Here is a 23,940-nt window from a genome sequence, read left to right on the forward strand (position 1 = left end):
GAGAAAGTCCAGAAATATTTCACAAGAAGAGTTATCCACTCTTCTACTCGTTAGAATACCTTATGCCACCAGACTTGAAATTCTAGAACTAGAAAACCTTGAATTACGCCGCCTTCGGTCTGACTTAAGCATGGTATATAAAATCATACATTGCAATGTCCTACCTGTCAATGAATACTTCAGCTTCAACCATAACAACACAAGAGCACACAATAGATACAAACTCAAAGTAAACCGCACCAAACTTGATTGCAGGAAATACGACTTCAGCAATAGAGTGGTCAATGTCTGGAATACTCTACCCGACTCTGTAGTCTCTTCCCCAAACCCCAAAAACTTTAACCTTAGACTGTCTACTATTGACCTCACCCCTTTCCTAAGAGGTCTGTAGGGGCGTGCATAAGCGCACCAACGTGCCTACCGTCCCTGTCCTATTGTTTCTCTTATTCTTTTATTTTTCTTATATGTACCCATTTCATGTATTCACAACTATGTATACACTTATACTTATTATCTTGTAAACAATTGGCAAATCAAATAAATAAAATAAATAAAATAAAAGGGTTGCTGAGAGTTGAATGATACAAAAACAACTGAAACAGAGCTCATTGACATTTTGTAAATGTTACTTCTAATTTTACTCTCTGTCTTTATAAAAATGAAAAAAATCGAGCTCTTAAGATGACATAAGTATGTCCATTTTGAATATTTGTTAAAGTAGAGAGGTCAAGTATAAACAAAATAAATAAACGGATATATTTTGATAACTAGCTTTCAATCATTTTAAAGGTTTTGAAATACATTTCTTTTAGTAATTAAAAATAAAATTTTAAAGGGTAATGGGTCAAATGAAGGGGTAATAGAAAATCCAAATATCTGCATTTTAAAATGATAAATCTTCTGCATTGGCATTCACTATGCTGTGGTTGTTAAATACAATGACATCAAACTGCACTTTTAAATTATAATTATCCCACACTTGTGTAACCCTGTTGAGTGACAAGCCAGAAATGAAAAGTTGTGCAGCTTTTCTAGAAGCTATTCAGGCTAAAGCATCAATAAACTTCTGGGGAGAGTAATTCTTCAGCTGTGTGCAGTATGTGAAAAAAAAGACTTGGTGTTCCTTTTATGTAGCATTCCATAAATTATACATAAAAAGTCTGTGAAATTTCTAAGTATGTATTTGAGGGGGAATAACAGAAGCCAAAGTGCTCCAAGTTTATTCATACTTCATAGTGCACTGAACTTATATTGCTTTTGATGATATGTCTCAGTAACCCTCTAAAACATTAAATTAAAATGTGACATTTTGTTATGTGCTGGGCTAGTTTTAAACCCTCATAGTTGTATTCCTTTTAAAACATTTTTTTTAGTTCCAGCTCGGTAAGGCAGATTTAGTGTGGAGTCTGCTACCCAATTTATTCCATTTGTTTATCTATGATTTTTTTCAGGGTATATATTTTTAAATCTCCCTTGTTGTTTTGCTTTAGTGTTGGCTTTATTTTTATTTACCAGTTTTGTCTGTTCAGATCGACTTGTAATTTTCTCAGCCCTGGTGATTTTATTGACTATTTCCTTGCCTTTTATAATTCATCCCTGCTTATTTAACAAGGTCCTTCTTCTTGTGAGAACATCCACTTGCAGCAGCTATATAATATGATCTCAGAAGTCAAGCAAAAAATCAGTAAAGGAGAATTTTGGGAATTGTAGGCACAACAAAATGGCATGTCTGTATGTCCAGGTTCTTGGACAGCAAAGATGACTAACAAGCAAGTACTGGAGCACATAACACCAGGCATGCCACCGGAAGGCAAAATCACAAAACTACATCTCACTTATTTTTGCCGTGTTATGTGGGCAAATTAACTGGAGAAAGAAATTATGTGTGGAAAAATTAACGGTAAAAGGAAACGAGGCTATCAAAGAACATGGTGACTGGACATCATCAAAGCTGACACCAACCAAAGCATAGAGCAACTCGAAAAAGTAGTGCAAGATCAGAAGATATGGAGACCTGGCCCATAGAATCACCAAGAGTTGACACGACTGAATGAATAACATCATCATCATTGTGGGTCCCGGATTCATTCACAAAAATTGTCACATACTGAGAAGCAATTAGGAGACAAGGAAAGAGGTTCCAGCAGTTGAGGAAGCCCAATGTGCTGCCTACAAAGAGTTTCACTTAACTGGTTCACTACAGGTGACATTATAACTGTGACATCCAATAAACTGAATAGCATTAGCAGAAAGCTGGTTTGGGAAGACTTTGAAAATCATTCAGAAGCTTCAAAGGACTTGACAAGGAGGTGAATGAGATGGATATCTTTTTTTCTTCAAATACCCGGCAGAGCAAGCTATTGGTTATTATGTGTGATGACCTGGTAGAGCAGTGATCCCCAACCTTTTTTACGCCGCGGCCCGGTACCGGCATCAGCTGGGCGCCGCGGCCCGGTACCGGCATCAGCTGGGCGCCGCCATCTATTTTTATGAAAGTGCTTCCGTGACCTCACGGCTTTCATCAAGATGGGGCGCAGCGTAGCTTTTCGGAGAAATAGCTTACCCGGAAAAGCTCACCGAGCGCTTTTTTTGATGAAAAATGCTTCCGGTGAGCTTTCCCGGAAAGCTCAGAGCTCTTTTGATGAAACGGCTTCTGGTGAGCTTTCGAAAAGCTCACCGGAAGCACTTTTTCATCAAAAAAAGATGGCGGCGTCCAGCAAGCCAGCGGCCCGGTAGGACTTGTTCGGCGGACCGGTACCGGTCCACGGACCGGTGGTTAGGGACCCCTGAGGTAGAGGACTCTTGAGAGTATCAACCAGTTTAGTACTTTATGTAAAGATTTCTTACTCCAAAATCAGAATAGTTGAAGAAAGAGCTCCAAATTTGAAGGATTGCTAGATGGCTATTTTTTATTTTTATTTTTATTGTACTTTTAAGTATCCAGAGTGAAATAAACTTAAAAAGGAATTTTATCCTGTCGCTTTGATTTTGTAAGCCTATTGTCAACATACATTTTTCTTTATTTTTATCATAAAAGGTAGGAAATTGTTTGTTTTGTTATTAAAGTTGATAAATTGGTCAGCATAAATTTTTGAGGAAGAGATTTTGAGTTCACCCTTCTACAGCTGCCATTCTTCACTGGCAGATGGTTCTCACCTTACCCCGAAGAATTGGATTGTGATGCAAGTAAAAGGGGTCTATAGTTTAGGGTTCTCGTTTATTTTATTTTTATCTTCCAGTAAAGATGGAGCATTATGAAGCCAGCTATTTCCAGGTTCAGATTTCAATCTATGCCTTTTCTTTCTTTTAACAAGACAGTATTCTAACATTCCTTTGGAAGAACGCCTTTGTGCATATGTTTGCATTGCGTACAAGACATTGTTCATTATTTCTTGCATTGTCCATTGTATAAGAATTTAAGTGAGGTGTTTTTCATTTGTTATTTTAAAGCATCATTACAGTAAATCTACTTATCATAGACACAATTCCCCTCATACTGAAATATTTGGTCAATTTACAAGAAAACCTGGAAGGTGATTGTTAACAAATTTAAACATTTTAGATGTTACATTTCTAACATTGCACATTGGTACCGCCTTTAGCTAAATGGAACAAATAATATAATTCACTAAGTTTGTTCTGGTGATTAATTTTGAATGGCGTAACTTAACCCAGAAATGAGCTTTGTATTTTCATTTTCCCTCCTTATTCCTCTATATTTCTTTTGTGTTCCTGGATTCAATGTTTCTGTCCAAAATCAGATTCTAAACTATAGCTTCTGTTTCAAAGCCAAATTTGGGGTGTAGTATCTCCCATATAAAAAAGCCACTCATACTTCCAAATTCACCCCCATGCTGTAACATGAAATATCGTTCTATTTTCACCAGTGGCGGGATTCTACCAGTTTCCTTACTGGTTCGGTAATTGCTCACTTCATGCATGTGCATGAACCTAACGGCCCTGCGCGCAAAGGCTTTCCAAACACCAGCTGAGGCTCTGCTGCACCAATCAGCTGAGAGGATAAGAGAAAAGTGCAGGGACAGGTGGGAGGGCCAACCCTGCGCTTTCCTCTTCTTTCTCTTCTCAGCTGATCGTTGGAGCTCTATTTTACTACCTATTTGGCTGAACCGGTAGCAATTTTTTGCTGGTTCAGCTGAATCGGGCCAAACCGGTAGCATTTCACCACTGATTTTCACCCACATTATACAAGTAATTCTCAACTTACAACCAATCACTCAGTGACCGCTCAAAGTTACAATGGCGCTGAAAAAAGTGACTTATGATCATTTTCACATTTAATGACCATTGCAGCACCCCTGTGGTCATAGGATCAAAATGCTTGGCAACTGGCATGTATTTATGACAGTTGCAGTGTCCTGTGGTCCTGTGATCATTTTTTGCAATTTAATGAAAAAAATATTAATATTAACTTTTATTTCATTTGTGATTAACTTCCAAACAGAGCTGACAAATACACTCCTAATGTTATCTATATGTCTGTTTATATGGTGCATGTGTGTGTGTGTGTGTGTGTGTGTGTGTGAGAGAGAGAGAGAGAGAGAGAGAGAGAGAGAGAGAGAGAGACTACAGATAGTTTTTGACTTATGACCATTTGTTCAGCAACTGTTTAAAATTAGAACGGTGCTTAAAAACTATATTTACAACCCAGACTTGAAATTATGGCTGTTGCAGTGCCACTTGAAGTCACATGATCAAAATTTTGGTCACATGGCAACCTACCTGCTAAAAAGGCCCAGGGCGTTCAGTAGCTTCAACCCCACCCCAAGGCCCTGACTTCAGTCCCAGCACCACCACTGCCCCTGAGAAATGCTACCTCAAATCCCACACCTACAAGAAGCGGCTTGTTATTTGGAGAATGACAAGAGCTCTGTTCTCGGTGTTTTGGAAGACCTCCTTCTCCAAATCACAGTCTTTGTTTCTTCTCCAAATCGTGCACTCCTTTCTCACAAGTCTTGGAGAGAACCAGAAGGTTTCCAAAGGATTCATGAGAATGGGATATGCAGTTTGGAAAAGAAATAGCGTAAGAGGCTCGGAGAATGGCCTGAGATGACTTCAGAAAGACGGTCTGGTACAGTCAGACGTTGCTTCACAGAGACCAGGCACACCTGTCAGCAGCAGGAGAAAAACAATGAAGGTCAGTTGGGGCATGGCACATCTTGTGGAGAGCATAGTGGCAGGGGGCAACGGAGTCCTTTCAGAATACTGCAATGGCTGGTCACAATGGGGGGGGGATTGAGGTGGCATTTATGAGTGTCAACAGTGGCCCTAAGTCTGAAGTAAATGCCTGGGAGCAGTGGCAGCTGGCTGAGACTGCTGAAGGCACCAGGCCTCTACTTTAGCTCCAGCCCTGGCACTTCTGCTGATGACTGCCACTGTACAGGGTGCCCCAAAAAGGATACATCAGTGATGGGGAGACTTAGGGAGACACTGCTGGACCAGGTAAGGCAACTGAGGCTTCCCAGGGTGAGGCAGCTTTATGCCACACCGCTGGACTGGGACAGCTGAGACTTCCACAGGCAGCTACAGCTTTGAGTTGCATTACAACATATACCACCAACTTTTGTGTGTCTTATGTTGGGCCTCCCTGGGCCTCCCTCAGCCCTTGCACTTCTTACCTGGGACCCCCCTGCTTTGCTTTACTTTACTTTACTTTACTTTACTTTACTTTACTTTACTGTACTGTACTGTACTGTACTGTACTGTACTTTACTTTACTTTACTTTACTTTACTGTACTGTACTGTACTGTACTGTACTGTACTTTATTGTCATTGCACCTTGTACAATGAAATCAAATACCATCTTCAGTGCACATCATGACCATGACCATGAAAATAAACACAAACACACATCCTTCACCCTTCACACATTGAAACGGAAACCCCTGACACCACATCAACACTGCACAATACAGCAGAATTCAAAAGAGCTACTGCCCTGGGATAGAAGCTGTTTTTCAGCCTATTTTCCTTGTTTTTATTATTCTGTACCATCTGCCAGATGGTAATAGTTCAAAAAAAAGGGTTCCCAGGATGAGATGGATCTTTGAGGATGTTTTGAACTTTCTTAAGGCAGTGGGAGCTATAAAGCTCTTCCAAAGAGGGGAGAGGGCAACCAATGATCCTCTGGGCAATGACATTAACCCTCTGGAGTGTTTTCCTATCTGCCACTGTGCAATTGGCAAACCATACAGAGGTGCAGTATATTAAAATGCTCTCTATGGTGCAGCGGTAGAAGGTCACCAGCAGTTTCTCATTCAGTTGTTGTTTTCTGAGAAGCCTCAGGTAGTATAATCTCTGCTGGGCCCTTTTGACCAGGGCTGCAATGTGGGCACCCCAGGTCAGGTCCTCTTTTAGGGTAACACCCAGAAACTTAAAACTGGCCACTTGCTCCACTCGGTCTCCATTGATAAGCAAGGGCTGGATGTCTGATCTGTTCTTTCTATAATCCACTATAAGCTCCTTGGTCTTATTGGTGTTGAGGACCAAGTTGTTGTCTCCACACCACAAAAGCAACCGGTCCACCTCATCTTGGTAGGCAGACTCATCTCCCCCCCCCCTCCGGAGATAAGTCCCACCACTGTTGTATCGTCTGCAAATTTAGCAATAGTATTACTAACGTGAGTGGGAATGCAGTCATGCACATAAAGAGTATAGAGTAAGGGACTCGACATGCAACCCTGTGGTGTACCAGTGTTAAGAATAAGGGCTGAAGAGGTATGATTACCTAATCTGACCCTCTGTGAGTAGCCAGACAGGAAATCCATAATACAAAGGCAGATTGAATTAGAAAGCCCAAGGTCCAGAAGTTTAGACACTAGTCTATGTGGAAGAATTGTGTTAAATGCAGAACTAAAATCCACAAAAAGCATCCTCACATAACCCTCCCACTGTTCTAGATGAGTCAGAGGAGTGTGAAGAGTGATGGCTATAGCGTCCTCTGTAGATCTATTTTTTCTGTATGCAAACTGGTGTTTATCAAATGTATGCAGAAGACCAGAAATGATGTGCCAGCAGACCAATTTCTCAAAGCATTTCATGATAATAGGAGTGCCACTGGTCTGTAATCATTGAGGTTATTGATAGGGAACTTCTTTGGCAGCGGAATAATGGTGGAAGCCTTCAAACAAGATGGAATCGTGGACTGGGATAAAGACCAATTGAAGATCCTGGTGAAGACTCCAGCCAACTGATCAGCACAGTCTTTAAGCACTCGGCCAGAGATACCATCAGGACTGGCAGCCTTTCTAGGGTCCACAGCCCTCAGAATGCTCCTCACCTCCTGTTCCTCCACAATGAGGTGAGGGGCTACAATTGGCTGGTAGTTGTGTTTTATCTGTCTCTGATGTCTCTACTTCAAAGCGAGCAAAGAAATGATCCAGTTCCTCTGCCAATGAAGCATCCCCCTCAGCAGGGATGACATTGGTCAGTTGATGGTTTGTAATTTGTTGAATCCCTTGCCGCACCTGCCTCATGTTATTGCTATAAAAATTATCCTCAATCTTCCTCTTATAATCAGTCTTGGCCTTCCGAATACCTTTCTTCAGATTAGCTCTGGCAACACTGTATCTTGCCCCATCACCGGACCTAAAGGCCTTGGTCCTGTCATGCAAGAGGCGCTGGACTTCCTTGGTCATCCAGGGTGCTTAGAGATCCCTGTTCTTGATTTGTGGTCATGTAGTTTCTTGCTTTGTTACTGCTCCACTTAGCGATAGAAATTCAGGCCCCAATTGTGGTTGTAAGTTGAAAACTACCTATATCTCTCTGGTGGCTCTGAAATAGATTTTCTGCAGAACAATATTCTTTTCAATTTTCAAAATTATTTTGAAGGTTCCTTTCACATTTTTAGGCCATGTTATGATACACCCAACTGGAACAGCAGAAATTCTCAGTTTTCTCCATCTTTTCTAAATGTGCAAAAAATAAGGTATCCATTTTAAAAAATAATTTATTTTTAACATTAAAAACTTTTTTACACTTGGTTGTTTCAGATCCATATTTTTAAAATCAGTGTTTATTTTAAAGACTTACCATACATATTAAAGTTTAATGCAAAAATATATTGCAGTTCTTATTACTGCTGCTTACTACTATTAGTACTATCTTTATCATTCTTATTTTATTTTTTGTGAGCAATTCCTAATTAAACATAAAGAATATTAATACAGCAATTATAAAGTCTAACAGCAACAAATAATCATATTTGGTAAGTTTAATAGAACTTTTTAAAAGAAATTAAATTCTTCAAAGGAAAAAGAGTATCTAGCAATTCTCTAGCACACTTTCAAAATAATCACCATAAAAACAAGGTTTTAACATCTTAAAAGGTAAAAATTATATTGTAATAGGAATTGGAGTTAACCTATACAAAATTACTAAGTTGCATCCCTATCCCAAAACCATCTTAGATAGAAACTAACATAATTGACAAGACTCTGTTCTTTATTTATATAAATAATTTTCACTATATTTTCCAACTGATCAACTCCATATCTATATCATAGTATCTGGTTAAAATGTGTGTGGTGTGTGTGTGTGTGTGTGTTTGATGTCTACCTATTCTTGTCGAGAGAATGCTTCAAAGTGTCCTGGTAAGTTTACTTCCAAAAATGTTCCAGGGTCTCATGAAGAAGCCCTAAGACATTCAATGGAATAAAAAAATGGAGGTTTGGGAGACAATTCCTTAATTCTGTGTAACTTACTGTCACAAATTGGGTTGCCAGTCTGAGGGTTTCTTCCATATGTAAGATTGTCAATTTAGGTTATTTAATACCAATATCAAAATGAAGCAGCATTCCTTGGCTGGAGCATATCTTATAGAAGAAGAACATTTTATGCTTTCTTCTGAAAAGTAGGAGACAAACTCCTACAGGTAAAGGATCCCAGAAAATACATATTATCATTGCACTATTTATGAACTCTGCTATGAAATGCTAGAATTAATTTTTTTAAAAAAAAACTACATGTTCCAGAAACACAAAAGATTACATTTACTTGAAATCTGTGGGTGTTTTAATAGAACTTCCTTGTTGAAAAGTCTTGGATTCAGAGTTTGTATGTGTGTATTTGTTTAAGGTCTCTGTGGGGTGATATGGATGGCTGCCACATGCTTTTCATACATTCCAAATTACTGCCATAGCAAATCCCACCACCTATTACCACAGACTTTTGTTTTCTGCTCCTTCTCTCCCTACACCATACTCTAAATAACCAACTTCCAAGCCAAAACTAGTTAGAAAACAAAGTCATTAGGTGTACGCTACAGAATCTTGCTTTAGGGCTGTTTTTTTCAATCTCATCTCAGCAGGAGTTCATATTTCCCCTACTGTGTGAAAATCTGTGAAGAGCCAGAAGTTTTCTTCCAAATCTTTAAGCCACATTTGACAGACGGTAATTTATTTTTCCTGAATGCTTTTTCATGCCATGTATTTTTTCTTGTAATGAAATTTGAAATAGCACCACAAATAAACTCAAGGGAGGCAGCAGGTACCAACGTCAAAAGCAATTCAGGGGGAATGTGTTCTTGTGTTAACATCAGAAATGTATAGTCTTTGTATTCATAGATTGATCTTGGGTATAATCATTGTTTCTACGGACAGACTAATTTTGAATCCAGAAGGAAAATTTAAATCTCATTTTGTAAGTTTCATGTAAAACATCTGTAGCATGCATCCCTATACCACTTTTAGGGGAACCACAAGGGAAGAGAGCTATGTGTCTGTTCTTGCTGGAGAGCCCTCAAGAGGCATCTGATTGGTCACACTGAAAATAACATGTATTTGCCTATTTGTACAATTATTCATAACCCTCCATTTTATGGAGATGATCTTGAACAGGGAAAACATAAGAACTGTTAAGTACAATAAATAACAATTCAGTCCTGAGAAAGAAGAAACTCTACCTTGATTCTGTTTATTGTAAGAAGATGAAGAAAGATCAAACTCTGGCAGGCTTTCAAGAGTCAATATAAGCTATAAAAATAAAGTAGTCCTTGTGTTGTCTGTTCCCTGCCTGGCTTTTCTGAAAGAGTTGACAGCAATTTACAGTACCAATCAATAGAAATACAATCAAAAAACATTTACAATCCAACTAAGTAAGGCAGCCTTCAGAGCTGTGGGGAATAAGTATGTTTTGAAGATTGTCTAACACTCAGAAAAAAAAAATCTTAAGTCAGAAAGCAGGATGCTACAAAGAACAGGGTCAACCTCTGACAAGGTAAGTCATCTAAAATGTTAGTGTTAGACTAAAGTAGGCCTTGGCCTGGTGCAGCAGGGCTATTTTTATGCTGCTATATTAAATTATGTGCATTCTTCAAATATATTTTTCATGGGAACTGAAGGGATTGTTGATTAACTTCACTAATACATCTTCTCTTACCCTGCATATTTGGAGCTGACCAATTTTGATAGTCACCCAATCCATAGAAAAATTAAGTTGTAATTTTTCTGTTTGAATGTAAATCTATTGAGCTGATGGGCATATTTGGAATTCTGAGATCATGTTGTGGACATTGCCATGCAGAAAAGACCCATGTGTCCTCTAGGACAGCAGTCCCCAACCTTTTGGGCACCAGGGACCAGTTCTGTGGGAAGAGGTTTTTCCAGAGACCGAAGGAGGAGGTAGTTTCGGGTGCTGCCTATATCCCATGGATGGGGCTTTATTTATGCGACCAAGTTTCTGGCATGCCATGGATCAGTGCCAGTCTACAAGCCAGGGGTTTGTACCCTTCTCTTGACCATCCAGTTTACTTCATATATTATTTGGTCATCTGCGCCAATTTGCAAACAAATATGCCCAGAGTGGTAGGTTTGAGCCCACCATTCTTATTTTCTTAGAATGTTTGAGAAGAGACTATGTTGGAGGCTAGTACTTTGCTTTACAGTAAGATGGCTTCCCACTTAATTATTAATTCTTATAAACAAGAATATTTAAAAAGAGGTTGATGGGACTAACTCCAAGCCTCAAGAGAAGCACCTATAAGCATGGTGCCAAGGGGTACTTTTGTGTGATTAGCATCTTGTCTTCACTGTCCAAAGTTTTTTCCCCATCATAAGTAGTCCTACAATGTCAGTTTTTTGTTGCTTCACTGCATAGCAGTTCGCAACAAGGAAAATATTGGTTGACTAGCTACAGTCCTTTGAATTATGCTACCCACCCCTTGTTGATTGGGCTGTACAAAACCTATTTTTAGAATCCCATTTTAGTTTCATTTGCAAAAGAGAACCTTATATTCTACAGTAAATATATCTACAATTATACTATGAAATCACATTATGCTATACCATAGCAATTATGCCCCCATCACAAGGAATAGGAGAATAAAAACTGTCAGTGTATATCTTCTTTACTAAAGAACGACACAAGATAGTCTTGCTGGGATTTGGAGAAGCTTCTTTTGTGACACAAATGTCCTCCATTGTTGTCCAGAATTAAATGCATTCACTTACAAAAGCACAACTGTAGTAAAAATATTAGCATGCAGATGCTCTGGTGTTTTGTTAATGCATTTAATTAGACACAATATCTTCATTGTTCTTTTTCTTTCTCTCATGAATGTGTATTATGGTATAGAATTTGGTTAGTGTTAACAAGTAAAATTATATTTTTTTCATAGAATCTTAGTATCTGATTTTCATTTCAGCCTCAAAGTTTCCATGTAACAAAATTTATGCTCAATTACAAGATATCTATTGTAATTTTATACATTTAGAGTCAGCAAAAAAAAAGTGGCTGAAGTTAAGGAAGATGGCAGAAATATTATTAATGAACATGGCCTTTCTCCAAAGCTTTAATTGGGGCTGTTGTGATGAAGCAAAACTAATTTTAATGCCATATTTCATGCAATTAAAATTGGCAGCTGTTATTGAGTGAAGCATTGCACCTTAAAATAAGAGTGACAGTCAGAATTTTTAAAATGCCACTGCTATCTTGATTGAATGTTGTCACTACGGCAAACAGGGCACTAGTCTATCAGTTCCAAATGAGGAACATATTGTGAAATCATAAGGAAAGGTTATATTGTACATTTAGAATGTTAATATAATTTATTGCCATAGGCCAGGTATTAATAACTTGAAATGCTTTCTGCAATGATGAGGGTTTTCACAAATGTTCATCAATCAGGCTCCTTTGCTTCTTCATAACAAACTGAAAAGCACATGAAAGCATCAGAAAAAAATGGAATACAAGTAAAAGCAACAGAAGCAACCACGTGCGGTTTATCATTATTTAAAGAAATGCCACGTATTAGTTTGCATGTTAATATCAGTGGAAATCAATCACACCAGGAAAAAAAATCAGCATTTGTGTAACAGACAGGAAGCTTCATGGGATTTTGTTAAAGGATAAAATCTTGAAATTTAATAAAGAGATACATGGTACATTTAAATATGATTCGTCTTAAGTTCTAAATTAGAAATCATTAGCAATTTCTGGTAATACAGTAGTTTACTTTAACAATCAGTTGAGGAACATTGTCTTTCTAATGACTGACTTCAAGTGAATAAATACATATATATCAGCTTGTGTAATACATTGTGATTTATAAAATTTTAATAGTATGTGTATGATATATATATATATATATATATATATATATATATATATATATATATATATATATATATATATATATATATAGTGTCTTTGGTTCAGTAAAAGGCAGATCTGTTGCAGTTGCATATAATCTATGGTTTTTGTGTAAAGCAGCTAACTCAAGGCAAGGGGGAAGAAAGCAGCATTGTTCTAACATTCTGTTTTTCACAGGCCTGTATTCATATCTCATCCTTGTTGTTTGCAGGAGAGGCAGATGTGAACCAGAACAATGGGACCTCCACTAAGAGCAGAGCGGTGACAGACTCCAAGGGCACAGTGGATCCAAAGAATGCCTGGAAGGAAGCCAACCCAGCTGACACAACTGGTCGCCCCCATTTGGTCCGCCTCTTTTCCCGAGATGCCCCAGGCAGAGAAGACAACACCTTCAAAGATCGGCCCTCTGAATCAGATGAACTGCAGACCATTCAGGAAGACAGTGCAGCAGCAGCTTCTGAGAATTCGGATTTGATGGCTTCACAAAAACGCTCCTCTTTCCGGCATGGTTCCAAACTTGCAACTGCAAGTACTATAGACCATGCTAGACATGGATCTCCGCGAAGATACAGGGAACCAAGTCTACTTGATTCATTGGGCAGATTCTTTGGCGGTGACAAGTATTATCCGAGGCGGGGCAAGGTGAGCTCAGAGGAAAGGAGAACAGATTAGCAGCAAGATATCTAAAAGGAGGGTGGGAGAAAAAGCACAAGAACTGAATAATCTCCACAGAGCAAGAATTGGCTTAGCCAAAAAGGATGTTATCTATCAAGTTCTAATACAATGTTGGTTACGAGTCCAGTGTTTAAAATAGTGTACTAGAAAATATTCCTACAAAAAAATATAATAACAACCTTCAATTGACTGGGAACATTCTCTTAATCTCCTTAATCTTCTAACTGGATGTCTCAGTTTTGGTTGTCAGGATTTTTCAAAAGTCAGAATCTTTGTTGTTCACTTGTTGTAAAACTCACCCTATGTAGAATGAGAAAGGTGTGTAGTCTTCTGTTGAATTTTTTTCCCCCTCCTATCACACTGCTTGCAGAGTTTCTGAAAGCCTGGAGAGGAATCCTAGAATGTTTGTAATTTGATGCAATACTTCTATGATATCTTTCTATGCAGTGACTTTGGTTTAAAGTGTATTAGTTTAATGTCTGGGCAATTCTATGGCACTAGGCAGCGTTGGAAGACTATTGTAATGCAGAGCAAATGTAAAATCTGGTAAGAGCAAAGTATTCTCTTTTCCATCAAACAGAATGAAAAGTGTGGAAAAGTTAGACTGTGTCTGTATTAAGTTATTTAACTGCATTTTTGATTGACATCAACTTTGAGGCGGAACATGAGAAATAACTTTTCTTACTTTTGAGTGGGGATGGCAGTCGCAAATTTCATGCCCCTAAGTAAATGATAGGAATCTGTATCTTAAAGAAGATAAAGAGAAAGCAAAATGAAGGTGCTGAGATACAAGAAAAACTTGTTTGCCTGTTGTTTTGTCTTTTAATGTTATATTTAATGTTTAACCAGTAGCATTCCCTGATCAAACTGGAAGGCATTCATTAACCTGTAGTCCAAACAAGCAATGCCAGTTAGTGTGAACAATGTTGGGTGTGCTAATAGCTCAGCAGTCTTAGGAGCAGCAAGGCAGTTTCTTATATTACTGTAAGAAAAGCCATGTTGATGTATTTTATTCCATTCTATATTTTTAGGCAAAAAATATCTTTTCTCTGGCACTATATCTCTTTATGTGCTCAACCATTGATTTCCACAATGTAGATTTATATCTACTGTCTGTAAGTTAAATTCAATAGTGGTTTTATTGTTGTTGCTTTGCTGTTCTGTATCAAATCTGATTTGGGGGAAATAGAGAAGCCTTAAGATATTTTAGTGCATCTCAGTCCTAAATACTTCAGCTGGGATCGGAGAGTATGAAACTTAGCACACTGTTGAAGATACAGGTGACTATTTCTACGAGTAATTCTTCATACCATGGTACTTGGCCGCCAGGACTATGAGTTTGGGTACTGTAACTCTCTTTTTTAATAGGATGTTGAATTGCTTCACAGTCTAGCTTTTGTAAAAGGGGACTCACATTATAGGGACCCCCTTGAAAGAGGAGAGCAAGAAAGTAGCTGCAAGAACAATCAACTGTAGTTTAAAAATCTCTCCTAAGATTCTTTTTCAGAGGAATTCTGAAACTCTGTGTATTGCCTTGTGTTGCCCTGGCTGATCAATGTTATATAACTGTTGTATATACGGAAATGTTTTGAAGTGGCAAAACTGACTGATATAGCATGCCTGTGAAATTACCTATTTATGATCGATGAAAAGAACATTATGATAATCATAATCAGTCATGATTTTGAGACACCATCGTTCACAAAGTTTCATTTCCAGCACTTAGTGGTAGGGAATTAAATCTGCTTCAGACTGTAGATAGCTCTGTATTGAGCAATAACTGCTGTTTACCTTGTACAGTGGATTTGTACATAGACAAAAACAGTTTTGTATGATATATGATTGTTTTTCATGGTTGATTCATAGCTTAACGTTGTCAGTTACCATTGCCTTCATTGATGCATTTCAATTGTCACAACCTAAAACTCAGTGCCTCAAGGACAGAAACTAAAAAGCTATAAACAGTTCCAAATATTGTCTAGCTGGAACAGAACATCTGCTTTTAAATGCTGGACTGTCGGTATTTGAGACAAAACCATTAACAAATGGCTATGCCATTGTGCAACAGTGTTATTCTCTGAAATAATAATGCTGGTAATGAAAGAGTATCCTAGGAATCCATTCCAGGAGAAATTCAAAACTGGAAGTTAATTCAGTAAGTGCTATAAACTTTTGTTAATACTATATGTGCATGTTTATGCTTTTAGGAAAACATAGGATTATTGTCATTCTAGACTTTCTAGACTTTTGTGAGTGGCAGAAAAGGGTTTGTCCATAAATATGTCAGAATAGCTGGAAATACACTGTATCCCCCTATTAAATGTGTCTAGTTATTGTATATAAATAGTTAACACAAACAAGCACTGTAAAATTTTGAAAGCATCTGGAAAATGATATCTTGCTGCCCTTATACTGCATCTTGTATTCAAAGAAGAAAATAACTGGGCACTCCGAATCATGCGGGAGCAAACTCACTGTCAATCCTGAGAAGTAATTCAGACAAGAAAAACACTCATGAGTACACACTCCATCTTTATTGTAAAGTTACATTAAGAGAATCTTGCCTGTCAGAAAGTACCTATCTCCCCCTCACTTTTACAGTGCAAGAAGCTAAGGAGGGTCCCTTCTGAGGTGTTTATCATGCATCTCTTCCTTTTGTGGGCTCAGCTGCCTCTTATCTAATCGTTCTTATCTAATCGTTCACCTGACTCCCAAGGTCATTCTCACATACCATGATATTCAAGACCTCTTTTCAAATGGAACAAGCATTAAACTAAAATTATGACTACATACCTTGATAAAATTTCAGATCCTATTTACATGAAAAGTATTTTGGATTTGTAAAATTATAAGATAGGAAGAGCTTCTTGAGCTACCAGAAATGTTATCTAAACTCAGTTGGAAAGGATTGCCAGAGTTCATTGTAACTTAGGATGATGGTTAGAGGAATATGCTAAATCTTTTCCCCAAGCAATGCAATCCTAGTTTATATAACTGATCTGCCCACATCAGTGAACATTGGAATGCAGCAAACACAGTTACCCTTTTGTCCAGAGAAGCTGCTGACATTCAGTGAAAGAACATTATAAATTCTTTGGGAGAGACATTTTCTTATTAATATCCAGGGATGAAAAATACACATGTTTGAATAATAATATGCTTTGTTTAAAGAGAGTGGGATGAAGGAAAGCCTGAAGAATACTTACTTTGTTTCTACCTCCTCTTCATCTTTGCAGGATGCAGATTCTCTGCTACCTTGTTATTTAAGAAACGTGAAAGGAAGGGATAGAAAAATAATAAAAGGCATGAAAATGAATATATAGCTGTAGGCTTCTTTGTGGTAGGACCCAAATCACCTATATATCATCTTAAATATATACACAGCGAGAGAGGAAATTACAGTTAATAAAGAACAAATCTGAAGTTTGAAATTGTTGGTCTGATTGTCATATAAATTGACCTCAGATTATCTCTAAAATCAAGCAACTGCAACATGAACAACTGCATTTCTGAAGAAACCCTATTAATGAATTTTATGGAATGGGAAAGGATAACTGCTTCCCCAAAGATGCCTTTCACCCTAGTTGCATTAAGGAAGAGTAAGCTGGCTATTTGTATCTTGGATGGCAACCTCCAGTCAAATGGTCTCAACAATTTAAAATGAATATCCAGTTGACACAGAAGGGTATTTTTATAAATATTTTTTTATTAAAAGAAGGTCTTATGAAGATTTTAAAAACTACAGAAATGTAAAATAAATAGAATAAGAAACAGATCATAAAGGGATAAAAGAAAAAGTGAACCATAATAAAAATGGAAAAAGAAAGGTAGCCAAAGAAGCCATTTCTGATTTTCTTTGCAGCTGTTGCAAGCATAGCAATTATCACCTCCACTCTCCTATATTGCATATCATAGCTCTTTTCTTCCCATAAACTAGCTTTTTTTAATCAATGCATCCTGAAATCAGCAGTTCATTTTTATTCATTTTCAGCAAAACCATTGTAAAATGTTTCCAGTCTTTTATAAAAGTAATGCAGTTGTCTAATTAAACAATTTAGCCATTTCTACAAACTCAGCCATTCATAATACATTCTTCCATTATTCATGTTTCTATAGTGCAGCACAGAGATATTTTTATTATTATTATTATTATTATAAGTCTGTTTAGTTTCAAAACCTCTTAATTCCAAATAACATTTTTATAGAATATAGCAGGGGAGGAAATGAGGCATGTAGTGCCAAACACGGTGTTTCCAGACATTTAAGCAAGCATTCACTAAGATTCACTGAAGTGAATCATACATTATCATATCAAAGAGTCAGTTCAATGGATGATTTTAGAAAGCTGGATTAGATGCTTGTGTCATTTGAAAAATGATTCTGTTTTCATGATAGAACATAAAATTATTTCTTTACATCGAAGTATTACCTTCTGATACTTTTTTACTAAGATTATTATTTTATTAACCATTCAAAATTAGTTCGTCATCTCAAGCCCATAACAGTTATGGGATGGTCCTAAAGATTTCTATGAGTTAGCTACCCAGAATGCAAATACTGTCTCTGCACACCTTTGTGGCATGAAACTTTGAGATCTTTCATTGACCTAATTATCAATACAGCTTCTAAATAACTTATTGAGAGCCAGTTTGGTATAGTGGTTAAAGCAAACAAGGTACAAACTGAGAGACTCAGTTTCATTTGTATTTTATTTTGTAGCAGTTAATTGGAAGGGGTGGATTTTTTTCTAAATGGCACCAGTTCCTTTTATAAACCCAGCATAAGACCGTTTAGAGTTAGGCTGCACTCTAGAATGACTTTGTCAATCCAGATTCCAATGAAATGTCAGCTTCTAAACTATTTCAGCTTAGCAACTCTATTGCTACTCAGGAGGTATGCGCCGGTGAAAACATTACTGGAATTTTTTAGGTTTAATGACATAGCAGACACATTTTGTATTTAATGTAGCGTCTAAATCTTTTATACGATTACATTCTCAAAAATAGGTGCATGTAAAATCAATTGAAATAGTTATGGTTAAGCTTCAGGTAATCACATTTGGTCAATAAGAAACTGGGCAGGAATATTTCAGGAATAAAAAGCTTGGGGTTTTTTTCTCACAACATATGTTTGATCATTGTTAATATGAATTGAATGATGTAAGTCACATTCAGACAATCATATCTTGATTTATTAAGCTAAAATATTCATTGTCCTTTTATAAATACCTTCCATATTTACTCCTCTCTTTGCAACAAGCCTTGAATAAACCAGAGAATCTTTCGGTTTCTACTTGGGGTATTCAGAAGAAGATTAAAATAGCACATTATCATTTCAATTTGTTTAATTGTTATAAAACTTATAACTGCAATTTATTGGTTCAACAATTCCAATGATGTCAGAAGTTGTGGTTCACCAGGGATTTCTTATTTAATCTCAGACTACTCAAAGTGGAAAGTAAAATAGAAAGTAAAAAAAGCAAAGCATTTGTTTCAGTTTAATAGTAATAGCTATAATGTACTTTCATTGCAACATATTTGGAGAAATTAGCTACATCAATAGCACCTTTTTGTTTTCACTCTTAAGTTTTTAAATATGTATATATATTCTGAAAGAAATGATGTACTGTGACTTTTTCTTTGTTGTGTCTATAAAACTCTTGTAGATTTTGTGTGACTGAGATATAAATTATAGCATTGTAAAATATATAATCAATGATACTACCTTTCCAGAGTTTGTGATTAACATGATTTTGTTTCAATATTTGATCTTCATAAGAATTGGTAAAGGACTTCTTAAATACATTTCTCACTGCAAAATGGTGTACTAAGTAGTTAATACATTATGTTAATACATTAATATCTTATGGTCATTGTCATATGTTTTCATACTGTATTGTGTTGATTGGGATCAAGAACTGTGGGCTTTGAAAGATAGCTGATTTGAGGTGAAAAGAACACCAACATGTAAAATAGATAACTGTAGCAAGCTTCAAATAAAACGGATCATGTTAAAGGGGTTTACAGTTTGGCTCAATTAAATAAATAAATAAATAAACCCTCAGAATGTACACACCGCTGATATGTAATAATTCAGTCTTCAGAGATTGCTACAAAATGTGCTTGCCTCTTGCTGGATTTTTCTATAGTGTTCTTTATGGAAACCACTCTTTTTCCCACTGTAGTCATAAATTGTGATTTTAACTATACTTATTACCATCTAAACCTAACTGAAAACCATCATTTGGTCTTCTAATCTTGGTCTAATATTCAAATCAGTTCAGACCCTGACAAGTTCAAACTGCTCTTTATTGGGGTTAGTGATTAGAAGAAATGAAAAATAGAAAAAAAATAACCCCACTCTCAACATACAACCTCTAAAGATTAAATCTGGGGAAATGTATCCTTGGGCAAAAACAAGAGAAGATTCTGCAGTCACATTAGCTGAAGTTCAACCAATGTTTTGATGTCAAGAAAAAAGGTAAAGATATATATATATAATTTCCCTCCCACATGAAATGCCTTACTTCTGACAGCCAACTCTCTAGCTCTCCAAGCAAGCATGAAAATTAATCCTATATTTTTTTTTAATTAACTAGCAAGCCAGAAATTCTTTAAAGAAAACTATGGTATAAGAAAAAATATTTCTGTAAACAACACTATCTTTCATTAACATTCCCCCTTTGAGTTGAATCTGCGGATTCAAATGTCCTGCAGCATAAGATGATAGAATTCATAATAGAGAAGTATTGCATATACACAAATGAAAAACTCTAATACTTCAGGGCATGATTCAAAACAAAAAAATGTTAAAAAGTAAATATGCTGCTTTTTAAGAGAAAGTCACATCAACTGAAGTTGTGAATCAAGATTCTCTGCTTATCAACCAGCTCATTTGGAATCTGCTAATGTTGATGCAGACCTCTGAATGATATTTGAAATGTTTTCCAGACATAAATAAGAAATCCAGGAGTAGGACATGAATAGGACATGAGTACAGTGTATAGGATAGGAATATAGTCATGCTTTCATGTTACTTTTACTCAGCAACTGGTAGAGCAAAGCACATTGCTACTGGTGTGGCTATACAGCCCAAGTGATTAGCTTTATCCTCCCTCAAATTAAAACCACTCAAGATGGTAACCACTACTGCATTTTTGGAAGGAACCTCCACTGGTTGGAGGTTGTCATTTAGGCAAATTGCATGACAAATTCCAATCTTTTTTGCTTTCTGAAGCCAAAAATCAAGACGTCCAAGCAACAGTAAAGGAGAAAGAAGGAGTTTCACTACTAAACACAATTTCAAAAATACAATGAATTTGACTTATAGCTGCCCATATGCAGAAGAATGCTATAGATACAGCTTTTACATATTAGCTACTAGTTCTTAATAAATCTGGTAATCTGCAATAATACTATAGGCTCAGGATTAAAATGTATATTATCAAAATTTTGTACAATACCATATAATTTTTTTTTTGCACAATACCACATAAATAAACAGGGTGGGGATTCCCTGCTCATCCCAAAAAGTTATTTGTATGTGCCCAATTTTTATGTTGTGTGTTTTTAATGTTTTGTAATAATTCCAAACAAATATATGGGAATGCAGCATACTTTTGTACACAATGGTTCTGCCTCCAGTCCAAATTCAATGTCCTATAGGACCCAAATTCACCTTCTTCTATTTATGAGGCTTTCTGTTCTAGAAGTAAGGAAATACTTACCCAAATTTGAGAGCACAAAACTCCATGCTTTAGTTGCCAATTGATTTCTGATTTAATTTAGGCAACTTATTTAATCCATGGCTTGGCACTTTGATCTCCTCAGGGCTGCCTTTTCTAGCCAATTTTGACCCAACCAATTAGACCTACCAGGGAGAAACAGCAGTGTCAATGGTAGATTAGCCTCTTTGGGGCAAACTGTCTGGCTCACTCTTTGCCACTTTTCCATATATTTCTAAAGAGTGAGAATCCTATTTTAGAGCCTTTCTCTGAGCTGAACTGTTGTTGCCATCTATTTTTTATATTTGTTGTGATGCATTTTTATTTTTATAATGAGGTTGTTTTTACATTGTAGTTTTAATGGGAGCTGCCCAGAGCAATTCTCTTATTGAGGCAGCATATAAATACATTAAATAAATGCATAAATACATGTTTCTACTAAATATTAAACAGTGTTTATCCTTTTAGGAAGAAAAAATAATGCAATGCAAACAAAATATCCCCAACATACCTCAGAAGAAAGTCATCCTCTTACCTATCTCAGTTATGTATTCATACAACCTGACTCTGGTAAGAACTGTTGCGATTAGCACTGATCAATGCAGCCTATTCATTAAGTCCCATTCAGTTTTGCACCATGTGAACTAAACATTGCTTCTGAGAATGCAGCCAACAGGGAAGCACACCTCATATGTAAAAGCACCAGAAGGCAGGACAAGAAGCAATGCATGATGCCAGTGAGTGAGTGCGCATTGGCTGTAGCTGAAAATCGCTAATCAGGATGGCCCAAAGCCAGTTTAAATCTCTCCCCTTTAAGGTGCAATTAGAAAGAGAAGCAGGACATACCATCTTCTTTAATGATGTCCATGGGTGAATGTGGCATATGCATGTGTACTCCTCAACTTACAGCTATTCATTTAATGATGTGGCTTCCACATGGTCACACAATCAAAATTTGGACACTTTTGCCAACTGGCATGTATTTCTGACGATGCAGTGCCATGGGGTAATGTGATCATTTCTGACAAGCTGAGGAAGTGGGGAACCCAGGTTCACTTAACAACCATATTGCTGAGTTAAAAACTACAGCTAAAAACCGCCACAAGAAAAATCGTAAAATGGGGCTAAACATAGTCAACAGCTGTCTTGCTTAGCAGCAGAAATTTTGGGTCCAGTTGTGGTTGTAAAGCAAGGACTACCTATATATGATCACTGAGTTGAAGCTAACTTTGAAAAGTAGTTGAAAACTCCATCTGATGTAGAAATTTGCAATTGAATGTCTGAACAGGATCCATTGTAATTATCATGTAATATTTAATAGTTCTGTTTCCAGGCAGATGTTTAGGGACTAGTTATGAAAATTATTACTATATAGGTGGTGCATCTGAAAGAACTGAAATGTCCCATAAAGGGACTTTGGAAGAAGCATTTCTCTTGAGCTTATCACTTGTGGGAGGCAGTCTTGGTGAAAATTCAGGGCCCTCTAAGTAGCTACTCCTAAAATTTGGAACTTCTTACCCATGACACAAATTTGCTCTTTCCCCATTGTCTTTCCAGCAGCAGGCAAATACATTATATTCAAGAGGATTCTTCCACTGTCAATGTTTACAAAAACACAATTTTTTATGTTTTCTTCTACTTATTTTGTTTTTATGTTTTATTTTTTTATGTTTTCAATGCATACTAATTACTTAGGGCAATTTAGGGTAACTTATAGCAGTTAAACCACCACCAAATTTAACATATTTGAAAGTCAAAACAAACACACAAAACTATTTAATAAGAATTGTAAATCTAGCAGAGGGATAAAATGGCTTCTACTAACATTTAAGTTACCAGGGAAGAAATGGTTTGCTTATAAAAGGATATCTTTGCCTGTGGCTGAAATACTGCATACCAGTAGAAGAATATCGCTTCCAAGCATGAAGTAACAAGTTTAGTTTCAGTTACTGAGTCTTTTTTCTTACCTCAACCATATAAACATATCTAGAAGGATCTCTCTATCAAGACTGACTGGTACTGGAAGAGGGGGCTCCTGAGAAATCTTGAACAAATACTTTGAATTATGCCCAGGAAGACACAGGTAGCAATTGCGGCCCTTGTAGAAAGATATGATATGATCCTGCCTGAAACTACTCATCTACAATCTTGAAATTGCATTCTGAAACAGAAGTAGATTTCAAAGAAACTTCAACAAATAGAGTGGTTTTCAATATTCCAGTTTGGGTACACCTAAAACATGTATTCCAATAATCCAATCTGACTTTCTCAGGAACATTTAAGCTGGGTATTACTTTATTTTGCTTTTTTTTGTTGCCACTCATATTTTATCTTCATGTGATTGCTGGTTTTCTTCAGCAGCATTTTTGGCAGAAACACCTCAGAAAGAGCAATTAAATAAATGTTGGCTATATTAAATGAGAAAGTGGAAGTTAATTTTGGAAACAGTAATTTCATTCAGACATGAACACAAATATTGTTCTATATAATGTCCAATGCAAAGTGATAACGCCCTAGAATAACACAGATAACATAATATTGAGTGGTGTATGCTTCCAATTGATTCAAAAGAGGCACTTTAAACTACACAACTACAGCCACTAGAAAAAGCCATGTTAAAGATATGGTTGCTTTAAGGAAACAATTGAGAAAAGATGCAGCTGCTTTAAAAATGTACTGATGCTTCCACATATTCTGAAGCTTCCCTTCTAAGTCATCTCAAAGTATACAAGAGCTATTAAATATGGCCTGCAAAACAATGAATAATCACTAAATGGAAACAAAGTTTCAAGACGAATGTAGATTGTTGCTGCCAGCTAGTGGTTTGTCAGGGATCTGCAGCCCAAATTCAGTAACCCTACTAATAAATTATATGTTCCAGTCTTTTCTAGTTTAACTAAATATTGAAAGAAATATTATCAGAAAACTTTCTGAA

General features: G+C 36.7%; 1 protein-coding gene across 5 annotated transcripts in view; it reads left to right on the forward strand.

Moving 5' to 3' along the window:
• The window catches only part of MBP (myelin basic protein), a 126,568-nt gene that overhangs the window by 80,111 nt on the left and 22,517 nt on the right, over nucleotides 1–23,940 (forward strand). For all 5 annotated transcript variants that reach the window (XM_026669924.2, XM_026669925.2, XM_087961450.1 and 2 more), the window contains exon 4: nucleotides 12,819–13,249. In XM_026669924.2, the coding sequence (XP_026525709.1) occupies nucleotides 12,819–13,249 (431 nt within the window). The remainder of the gene's footprint in view (nucleotides 1–12,818; nucleotides 13,250–23,940) is intronic.

The sequence above is a fragment of the Notechis scutatus genome, chromosome 3 (genome assembly GCF_049901735.1).
Source record: "Notechis scutatus isolate UNSWTSFEM ecotype Mainland chromosome 3, rNotScu1.2, whole genome shotgun sequence".
Taxonomy (NCBI): domain Eukaryota; kingdom Metazoa; phylum Chordata; class Lepidosauria; order Squamata; family Elapidae; genus Notechis; species Notechis scutatus.